The following is an 11,513-nucleotide window of genomic DNA, read 5'->3' as shown; positions in this document are numbered from 1 at the left end:
TTAGTGATGAACTCCTTATGGGACTCTTTTATCTATTTAACTAACTACAAATTTTGTAGGTTTTTCGGCAAGCTTCTACTCCTTACACAGCTAACCGATGAAGACAAACGAAAGGCTTCATCTGCGCCTGCCATGCTCCCGTAACTCATTGGAAAGTGGAAACCGAACAGAATATGATAAATTGTGGAAAGGCATCAAAAATTCAAATAGCAACATTTTTTTCCCTATTGACCATATTCTATTCCGGAAAAATGTAGCGAGTTTCTTTTTTTCCCTTGAAAACCTTTAAAAAAGAGAAAATATCAATTTACCCCCATTTTCACCTAAATATCCTTTCGCCACTCTTTGAAATGGCATCTAGATAATTTCATAGAGCTCAAGCTATGGGAGGTAAGGTAACTGATCATTCTCAGATTCGACGGAAAATAAACCTACTTTTTGCTTCTTCTTTATTTCCAATTATCATATTTGCTAAAGAACAAAAATCGCAGAAATTAAAATTTTCCACACCCCCCTAATATTTGACTTAAATAGATTAATATATTAAATAGATGTATATAAAGTAAAAACAAATAAACACACAACCCTAGCATGTTGAGTCCACTTACCCATTCCCACTAGCAACGACGCACACCCTCACCAGTCACCCCTAAACCCCTCATTCTTGACCTGTTCTCCGGCCTGCCGTCACTTCAGCGTTGCATCCCTTTGTTCTTCTTTGCTGGCTCGGTTCTCTAACTTCTGAGTGCTCTGCTTGTGCTTCTGCTCCAACGCCTCCTTTTAGCGCCTCTGCTCTGCTGCCTCCTCGACTCCGCTGGTATGCTCCACCTCTCCGCCTCTGCTTCCCCCTCCTCTTATTCTCGCTGTTCGTTAAATGCTAATGTTGCTTCTGCTATAAGTGAAATTCTACTATCACTGTGTTACTTTGCAGATGGTTGATCAAATTAGGCTAGCCTTTTAATTTTATTTAAGGCTGCTATGTTCAATTTTACTGATGATATATCCTAATGCATAGGTCTTTTCAAACTACTGCATTCTGTCTTTCTGCTAAACCCTAAACCTTAGCCTAGTTTAATTTTTTTATCGGCGAAGAAGAGAAAACATTCTCAACCTCCGAATCAGAATCTCTGATACACTCTGCATACGTAGATTATGGCTCCGGCAACTGCAACAAAGAAGAAAGTTTCGAAGAAGCAGAGCAATGCAAAGCCACCAAAAGAAGCCATGAAAAAGAAGAGCAAGCTTTTAACCCCCAAGCATGATTCCAGTGCTTCAGAATCCGAATATGAAGAAGAAGAGATTCTGCAGCAGCCACAGAATAAAGATGAAGCACCTGGTGACTTTGACGTTGATTCGGGTTCTGAATCGGAGCTATCTTCCGATAGTGATGGTGATGATCCCTTAGTTGATGATTTCCTCCAAGGATCTGATGACGAAGCCGAAGGTGTTAGTTTATTTGCGTTTGCGTTTTTTGTTGTTTATGTCTTGTTTTTAAACTTTTTTTTCCTTTTGGTTTGTTGTTTGTTATTTGTTTGTTGTTTGTTACGCAGAGAAAGACTCCGCTTCTGATTCAGGTTCGGGTTTGGATGTTGACTCGGATGACTATGACATTGAAGAGAAGTCAAGAATCATTGATGAGGAAAGGAAGAAGGAAGAAGAAGATGCCGAGGCTGAAATGCAACTCAACATCAAAGAGGAGTCTGATGAGTTTAGATTACCAACCCAAGAGGTTGGTTTGTTGGTTTCTTTATTATTATTATTTGAAATTTTATTGATCCCTTGGCAGTTATGCTTAGCTTTCTAAATTAATTGGTGGTAGTTCTGGTCAAAGTAGTTATTTTAGTTCTTTGGTACTTTTAGGAACTTGAGGAGGAGAATCTACGTCCGCCTGATCTTTCCAATCTACAGAGGAGGATTAAAGAGAGTGAGTTGACTTCCATTGGACTATGCTTGACTGTCTTCATGATTCATTCAATGCGCTACCTTGTTTGGTTAGTGTTGTGATTGTGTTGGATGTTTGTTTTCCTAGTTGTTCGTGTTCTTTCAAATTTTAAGGCCTTGAAGCAAGAAGGGTCAACGAGGAAGGATTATGTTGAACAGCTTAAGAAAGATATATGTTCATACTATGGCTACAATGAGTTTCTAATTGGTGCTTTAGTGGAGGTTGGGACGAATTTCTATATTATTCTTAGACAATACTGCTGCATTTGTGAAGGGTTAGCATGAGAAATTATAATTTTGTTTTTCTCAGATGTTTCCCGCTGTTGAACTTATGGAACTAATTGAAGCCTTTGAAAAGCCCAGGCCCATTTGTCTGAGGACTAACACTTTGAAGGTAACATATTCACTCCCAATGTTCTATGTTTAAATGTTATTATTGAATTATCCATGTTTCTTATTGATTGAGTTTATGTATTTTTTGTGCTCCTCTGTACAATCAGACGCGCAGACGGGATTTGGCAGATGTTTTAATAAATAGAGGAGTAAATCTAGATCCTTTAAGCAAGTGGTCAAAGGTATGAATTCTTGTTTTAATTTATGACTTAATGTTTCTCGTACTCCTCTTTTGGTGAAGAAAATACAAGTAACAATCTAAATTTATGACAGGTTGGACTTGTTGTGTATGATTCTCAAGTACCAATTGGTGCCACTCCGGAGTATATGGCTGGTTTCTACATGGTGCGTAGTTTTCCTATTACCATTTTCCCTTTTTGCGTTTAATTTACCATTGCATGATGTGCATACTTAGGTCAAGTTATTAAATTGTTTGCAGCTTCAAAGTGCAAGCTCTTTTCTACCTGTGATGGCCTTAGCTCCTCAAGAGAAGGAAAGGGTTGTTGATATGGCGTAAGTAATAATTATTGGTGTACACATTATATAAAATCTTTGTATGAAAAATGTTAGTAGGGTACTATATTGACAACTTACATTAATTCTGAAACTTGTGCAAATGTTTCAACCACATGTTCTTAGACAAATAGAGCTGAAATGAAAGACATGGTTTATTTCCGATTTGTATATTCATTGTTTTACCTTTATTTGTTATAACATAAAATTCCAAAGCGGAAATTGCATTGATGTGATTGTTGTGCAAATATACACATGATGAACATCTATCTCCAAGTACAGAAATACTTATGTTAGCTCAAATTTTCACTCTATTTACATTATGTCAGACAAAATGGAGGAAACAAAAAAAATTTTGGTAATGCCATACATTTCTAAATTTTAAACTGTACAATTGAAAGCATATCTGTGTTGCAATGATATATCTTTGCCTCAATTGTTGACTTTGTTTTGGATCCTCATTGTTGTTATTTCTCAGTATGAAGAATTGAAGATGACACTTATCTGTTGTTATGGTCCTATTGCTATATTCTGTCTTAAGAATGAGCAACTAGGACCAGGAAAATTCTTATGGATGCCTTAGAATTGCTATGTGCCACTTTTAATAGCTAAATTACAAGATTGAGTGCTTTACCTATAGCTATATTTATACATATTGATTTACACATTTTTCCAATTGAATAATCAGCTACTAGGAAAAACAAACCTGTCAAAGTTCAATAATCAAATCTGTAATAGACGAATAATCGAGCTTGTTTATAGTAGTATAATATTTTTTTATGAGATGCCAAATACATGTTTCTATATGCAGCGGCTGATTAGTGGTGAACATGTAGCATGATTGTATTTTCAAATAGATTTTTGAAAAATGATATACTTGAAAGCCTGAATATAAGCACTTCTTGATTTCAATAGCAATGCATAACCCACTTTGCTTGCAATACTTATGTGATAATTCTGAAGCCAGTTTATGCTCTATGCAGGGCTGCACCTGGAGGTAAAACGACTTATGTCGCTGCTCTTATGAAGAATACAGGTGTCTATTAAAAATCATGAATATTTTTTGTAGTTTTCTAATTCCTGTGCATTTTGGGCTGTGTAATTTTTTTTTTGGCATTAAACAAGTAACTTGTTTCTTCATGTATTGGTATTTTCTCTATGTGTGTTAAACCTAGTTGGGATGATCTGACTATTTGCAATATTAAGTAATGACCAAGAAAGAGGAACCATATATTTTTAGAAAATTTAAAGTGGTTGAGTTGCTTATGCTCCACTAAGGCTGCTATTTGCCGGCTCATTAAGCATTAGAGAACTTACTGCATCGATAATGAACTTCCCTAACAAGTTGACACTAAACATCATGAGGTGTTAATTTGTTGAATGTTTATGCATGTATGTATGCTCTTTCCGTTGTTTTTGAGTTGGTATCCCTTAGTTTGTTTTATCTAGTAATTTGAATAACTGAATAAAATTGACCATGCTTGTATTATGTTAGATCCTCTAATTTCTGGTTTCAAATTATTTTTTGGTCATAATATTTTTTTTATTACAGGAATTGTTTTTGCAAATGAAATGAAGGTACCGCGGCTTAAGTCACTTACTGCAAACTTGCACCGAATGGGTGTGTCAAACACTGTAGTCTGCAATTACGATGGAAGAGAGGTTAGCATCTTCTCTCTAATCAATTATTGTTTATAATTTCTTACCAAAAGATTTTGAAGTTTGATGTCTTCACTGCTACTAAATTGTCTTGTTTGGTTTTGCATTTTTTTTTTATACTGCATCTGGCTTGTGTGATGGCATGCATAATTTAGTATTTTGGAAAATATTGTATATTGGCTATGGAGTTTTGTTCAATATAAAGCAATACGTACTTTCTGTTATAGTTGTTGCTGTTCATTTTCCTTTTATCGTAGATGTCTGTCTTGATCAAACTCTTCCAAAGAGGAGAATGAATGATTTCATGTATAATCATCATTTCAACCATGCATGCTAACATCTATTCTGCATTTCTATTGTTTATTTCAGCTTCCAAAGGTGTTGGGTGTCAATGCTGTTGACAGAGTATTATTGGATGCTCCTTGCAGTGGAACTGGGGTAAGAAGCTGGGGATTTATTTAAGTGATTTCTTCGTGTGCTTGTCTTTTTTCCTCTAGAAACTAGAAATGGAATTGGAATATTTTCTGCCGACAGGTTATATCCAAGGATGAATCGGTTAAAACCTCCAAAAGCTTGGAAGACATACAGAAATGCGCGCATCTGCAGAAGGTAACTTTTCTTCTTTACCCCTTTCCCCTTCTTCGTCTTCCTCTTTTTCAGAGGGAAAGGGATGAAAAGAAGGTTTTGAAGAATAAAATGGAGGTTTAATTATTCTGTTAGTCCTTGTAGTTTCACCAAATTTTCAATTAGATCCCTATACTTTTTATCTTTTCAATTGAGTCCCTCAACTATTTATTTATTTTTCAATTAGGTCTCCCTTGACAGCAAACGTTAAAAAACATTAAGAAAGAATAAATTTACTATTATACCTATCCTTTACACTTTAAATCTCTCATACTCAGTAGAGATCTAACCAAGGATCTAACCAATTCTGTTATTTCCAAAATGTGAACCTTATTTTCTAGAATTTTCAACGATGAATTATTCATTGTTTTATCAGAGTGTGACTGAGATAGCAATTGCTGAGAGATTGTTTGTAACAGGTGCTCTTGATGAATTAAAGCTTTGCTTCAGTTATAGTTGTCAACAATAATTAACTCAGAATAAAAACAACAACAATCCACCCATGTTAACAACAATAAACAATCCAAAAAATTAACTCAAAAAACAATTAACTCAGAAAAACAAGAATCAACAATCAAGAAAAAACAATAATTAGCTCACAAAAATAAAACTGAAGAAGCAGTGGAGGGATGGAGGTTTATCGGCGGTGAGAAGGAGTGAGCTTGGAGATAGAGAGCTTGAACAGAGAGAGACGTCGAGGAGAGGACGAACATCAATGATGCAGGAAGAGAACCGCGATGCAGCGCCGGCAAAAAAATAACTAGCGCGAGCAGCAGGGAAGGAGAAGTCCGCAACAGATCTGAGGCGCGCCGATAAGAGTCAAAAGTGAATGAAACTGATTAGTCAATGTATGGCATGCTAATATGGGTGAGGGTGGGTTTAGGGTTTTCTAAAAGAAGAACGATGAAGAGGGTCGAGGACCTTCCGCAGGTGACGACGGCACCCACAGTTTGTCTCCGTGGGCGACGACAGCGCCCTCTACCCGAGGAGAAGAGTTTGGCAATGAGTTTGAAGTGGGATGGTGGCTGGGTTCGGTGATGAGTTCAGTGCACAAAGTGACAATGGAGGGAGTGAAGGAAACGAGTTGTGTCTGAGTGGGAGATCGGTGAGAAGGAGGCTAATTTTGTCTTTATGAAGAAAGAAGGGGAGAGACAATTAAGGATTAAGAAAAAAATTAGGGTATCTTCTTTTTCAGAACGGAATATTCTGTTAAATCAAATGTTTTTGTCTCGGTAGGGATTTAATTAAAAATAAATAAATGGTTCAGGGACCCAATTGAAAAGAAAAAAAGTATAGGGAGCTAATTGAAAATTTGACGAAATTATAGGGACTAACAAAGTAATTAAACCTAAGATGGACTTCACATTACACCTCAAAATTCAGAACACACAAATACCCCCTAAAGATTTTTTTGTTACAGAGATTCATGAATTGTGAATAGTGTGAGAGAAATGGTCTATCCCACATTCTCATTACATCAATAACTAATGTTTTTAACAGTCTTCCTTTTTCTTCACTTTTCTACTTAATTTTGGATTGAAAGATTCAGATGGTGCATGTGTCAAACTGTGATCACTATGAATGATTACTTCTCCCCTATACTTTGAAGTTGATTTTTGTCTTTTGGATAGAAATAGTTGAAATTAAATGAAATAGACTGGCACTATTAAACTTAAAGCGTCAAATATTTCTTCATTTTTGGTCACTATTAAGTAATTCTACACATTGTAATATTATACTTTTTTAATCATTATTGAATAGATTCCTTTGTTTTTTAGGAACTCATTCTTGCTGCCATTGATATGGTGGATGCTAATTCAAAATCTGGGGGATACATTGTTTATTCCACTTGTTCGATCATGGTTGCCGAGGTTAGTTTTTCATTTGCAAATAGTAACTTTCTGTGCTAGTGTTTCCTGTTCTATATATTTCTGAAAGTTCTCTTGGTAAATCTTCAGAATGAAGCAGTTATTGACTATGCACTCAAGAAGAGGGATGTTAAGCTGGTTCCCTGTGGACTTGACTTTGGGCGCCCAGGGTAATGATTATGTTCCTTATCTCTGTAGGTTTGACTATAAAAAATTGTGTTTTGTGACCTTTGCTTTCCATCAGATTCATAAGATTCAGGGAGCAACGGTTTCACCCTTCTTTAGAAAAGACAAGGCGGTTCTATCCTCATGTACACAATATGGATGGGTTCTTTGTTGCAAAGGTATATAGGTTGTTGCTATCTTTAGAAATTGCTTTAAAGTCCATTTACACATCCAACAAATTGTATTTGTACAAATCTTTCTGCCATAAAATTGTCGGGCATTTTGGTGTTACAAAATTGCAGAAAGTTTATAGATTGATGATATCCTTGGCACATTATACAATATGTTGACAAATTGTGGAGTTCTTACTATTAATAAAAATTGTTGATTATTTATGCTTGTTTAATTTGATTGGTGAATATTTTGATTGATACTTAAATGCTTGTTTATGTTTTTTCTAGAATCAGTTGACCATGGAACTTATTGAGTTGAACATTTTTAAAATAATATTTGTACTTTAATTTTAAACTTTACCTATGGGAGTGTGGAGCTGCTGTTGTTAAAATGTACAATTCTTTTTCTCACCTTACTTCATTTCCAACCATTTGTTGTGCTAAATTAAGATTAAAAATTAGATACAGACATGCATTTATTCCCTTGAGCTTTGTTATGTCGTGTGTTTTTTATTTTCTCTAAATATGCATCTTGCAGTTGAAAAAAATGAGCAGCAGAAAGCCAGGTTCAAAACCATCAGAACCATCTGAAAAGGAGGAAGAACAATCCAAGCTTGAGAAGGAAGAAGTGGAGGATGAGAAGCCGAGTAATGATGATGTTAGAGAAAATGGCAAAGAATCTTCTGAATCTAAATCCAAAAAGACAAAGAAAAGGAAGTTTCCATCTAAACCAATTAACGGCATAAAAGAAAATGGGAAAGTAACTTCTGGATCTGGACTGATAAAGAGGCAGAAAAGGAAATTTCCGTCTAAGGAGGAAATTTCAAATTCAAGGTTAAAAGTTTTCTCCATGCTTGATTTCTCTCTTCCTTCCATATCAATCCTACTAATATAGCTGTATCTTGAATATGAATGCGACACTTTAGTAATATGATTGTCTTCCGCTGGAATCCTAAGCTTTTGGTGATGCCTGCAGGGAGGAGAAGAGACGCGCGTTGAGAGAAAACAAGCGCAAAACCGGTAAGCGACAGAGCCAAAAATGAGGAATGACCATTGGCATCAAACTGACTCACACTTAATGAAATGGAAGAGCTGTAGTGATTGCCTGCTATAAAAAGTCTGTCCTGGAATCAGTTCTATGCGGTAATCACACAGTGCAATTTTGTTTGGTTTTAGTTATTTAAGGTAGCATCTAAACATAGCTAGAAACCAGAAAAGAAATGTGTACCTTTTTGAATTAATCTTGAGATTTGATTCTAAATACTGTCATCATATCCATTGTACTGTGCTAGTTATCCTTTTTAAGACACTAGCCAAATGTTATAATATTGATAATGTTTTCATAGTTATACCTTTAATTTATGTGTTGGCGATCAAGTATTTTGTTGTTAGTGTTCCCCTTGGTGGGGTGTGTGAGGAACTTTCTCAAAATTAGGATTTATTTGATGTATAGAGAAGAAAGAATTGATTTGATTTAGAAATTTCATGAATTTGTTTAACTGTTTTATTTGTTTAGAATCATTTTTTCCACAACATATGCTTAAGTTTCTCAACTTACTCTATTTTTTCTCTTATTTAAATTTTTCGTGATGAAATAAAAATTTTGTATGAATGAATTAAAACTCATTTGGAAATTCTCTAAAATTTTTTAAATTTAAATTAATTTTTTATTCGCCCACCATATCAATTTTGTTTGCTAATTTGTAGTGATGAATGAATTAAACGCTAATTTTTCTGTTAATGGTACTAAGTACGTCAAACTCATAATCGCCAATAAATCTCCAGAATGGGCATTTTTATTTAGATTAAGAAATTAGGTTAGAAATAAAAAAAAAGTTTTAGAAACTAATTACATTTCAGTTATCTTTATTAATTTTCTCTTAAGTCGCTTTTATTTTCTATTTTCTTTATTATTCAAAAATAATATTTCCAAGAAGACCTAATGTTAACACCTAAAGTCCTAAACACATTATCTCTTAAACTCAAATCACAGTGTAGCACTACCATATTAGCCAAACATCATTCTAATTGTATAACTAAATATAGATAAGTTTTATCATGTGATTTTCTACAACAAAAAAAGAAAAGAAAAAAAAGATAATGCAATTAAGAAGTATTTCCTGAAAATAACATGCGAATATGAATTCCAAACTCAAATAAGACACACAATAGACTAACTGCTAAACTGTGTAGTCGATCACACCATAACAAGAACTTTGAAATCTGAGTCTTCAGAATTAAGGTCATGAAAGAAAGGATCCTTGAGAAGCTGAGCAGCAGAAGGTCTTGCCCTTGGCTTAGCAATGCACCTCTCAATGAATGCCTTAACTTGTGCATCCTTAATCTTGTTCAGTGACCGAGGCCTCACACCTGAACACACTTTCTTGTACACCTTCACAACATTGTCACACTCACTATATGGAATCTCTATTGTCACCATTTCTAACACACACATCCCAAATGAGTATATGTCCACCGTTTCCGTGTACTTCTCCTCGTATAACTCCGGCGCCATGAATTCCGGCGTCCCAAGAACCGAATGCGCCGAGTGGCTCCTCCCCACAATTGTTGCCAACCCCAAGTCACCAATCTTAACCTGATTCATACACATTACAGCAAAAATATTAAAATTTTTACACTACAATTTTCTATCTCTTGTAAAAATATTAAAATAATATCTAAAAGAGAGACTATTTATTAGACTTGCGAATTGACATGATAATAGTGTCAATCAAAACGTGAGTAGTAATATTTTTAGCGTTTTTGAATAACATACCTGGCCAGTATTTCCATTGACAAAGACATTACTGCAGTTGAGGTCTCTATGGATGATGCAAGGATGATGAGTATGCAAATAATTCAAACCTTCAAGAATCTGCTTAGACCATTTCTTGAGAGCCTTCAAGGAAACATGTTTGTGCCTCCTCCTGTATTCCCTCAGATTGCCACTGCTACATACCTCAGTGATGAAATTGAGTGTGTTGTTCATGTCATCCTCCCAGAAGGCAAAAAGCGAAATGATATGTTCATTGGAAATGCTTTTGAGCAATGTGACTTCAGAGTAAAGCCTATCCACCATGGAAGGATCATCATCACTCAAGTTCCCAAGCTTCACTTGGTTCCAAGCCACTTCTCTTCCCTCTTCTTTATCAAATGCTCTGTACACAATTTTGGAAGCACCGCTTATTCCTAGTGTCTCACTGTATCTGCCATATCTTCCAGTTGGATCAACTTCAACAAATGGTTCTTTGTCTGAGGGACCGGTGTTTATAATTGGCATCTACGACCAAAACATATTATATTATGAATCAAAATTAGAACTAATAACATCCATAAGGAAATAAAAATGTTATATATACAAACATTTTTGTATAAATATATGTGTTGTTTAATTCATTTTATAGGAGTGGTTGATTTGGCAACTTATTTTTAGTGTGACGTAGCATGATTGTAAAAAAATAGAAAAAGTGTAGGGTACCAACATATTATCTGCCAACTTATTGTCAATAATAATTAATTATTATATTTTAAATACATATATAAAGAGACACATTCAAAAAATATATCTATAAAGACATTCTATTAAACACAATCATAAAAAAGACATTTTTATTAGACACATCCATAAAGACACTTCTATTAAACACAGTTATAAATAAGAGTTGGTAGAAGTTGGCAGAAATGTTGTTGGTAACGTAGCAGAATTGAAAAAAATAATATAGTATAAGAAATTGACAAGAGAATGAGACTAATATGATTTAAGTATGTACCAAAACAGAAGTTCCTATTTTGATGATAATTAAGAAAATAATTTAATGATAGCGTGGAAATAAAAAATGATCTGTAATATCAAATTGAATCAAGATAAAATCATTACATGATGTGTCTATACTATTTAAATAAAATTTTAATATATCCTAACAAAAACATTGTTGAAACAAATTTAAGTGATATGCCAACGAGTTATAATTCAAAGACATAATTTCTTCATACTCACTTATGAAGTCGCGTGATGATAAAAAAAAAAAAAACAAATTTAAGTGATATTGTATAAATATATGTTTTGATATGCTTTTAATATCTTCCACATCATGATAAATATCCTAAAACGATACTTGCATTCATACTTCATGAACATTAACAATCAATTGTTCTCGGTAATACTAGAAAAAAAATC

General features: G+C 34.4%; 2 protein-coding genes across 2 annotated transcripts in view; one reads left to right on the top strand and one right to left on the bottom strand.

The window, feature by feature from the left end:
- Nucleotides 306-8,709, top strand: LOC107620978 (25S rRNA (cytosine-C(5))-methyltransferase nop2). The gene is made up of 18 exons (XM_016323113.2): nt 306-817; nt 1,016-1,444; nt 1,551-1,729; nt 1,861-1,924; nt 2,030-2,163; nt 2,252-2,335; nt 2,442-2,516; nt 2,608-2,679; nt 2,774-2,847; nt 3,831-3,883; nt 4,400-4,509; nt 4,876-4,944; nt 5,041-5,115; nt 6,909-7,001; nt 7,089-7,168; nt 7,243-7,342; nt 7,875-8,170; nt 8,313-8,709. Exons 2-18 carry the CDS (start codon nt 1,153-1,155, stop codon nt 8,377-8,379), a joined length of 1,917 nt encoding a protein of 638 aa, XP_016178599.1. The 5' UTR covers nt 306-817; nt 1,016-1,152; the 3' UTR covers nt 8,380-8,709.
- The window catches only part of LOC107616451 (probable serine/threonine-protein kinase WNK11), a 2,303-nt gene continuing 249 nt past the window's right edge, over nt 9,460-11,513 (bottom strand). Inside the window, exons 2-3 of the mRNA XM_016318411.2 lie at nt 10,113-10,616; nt 9,460-9,932 (exon numbers count right to left, since the gene is read on the bottom strand). Coding sequence (XP_016173897.1) covers nt 9,534-9,932; nt 10,113-10,616 — 903 coding nt within the window. The 3' untranslated portion in view covers nt 9,460-9,533. The remainder of the gene's footprint in view (nt 9,933-10,112; nt 10,617-11,513) is intronic.

This window comes from Arachis ipaensis, chromosome B01, assembly GCF_000816755.2.
Source record: "Arachis ipaensis cultivar K30076 chromosome B01, Araip1.1, whole genome shotgun sequence".
NCBI classification, from domain to species: domain Eukaryota; kingdom Viridiplantae; phylum Streptophyta; class Magnoliopsida; order Fabales; family Fabaceae; genus Arachis; species Arachis ipaensis.
The sequence above is the reverse complement of the archived record's forward strand: the minus strand, read 5'-3'. Positions and strand labels throughout refer to the sequence as shown.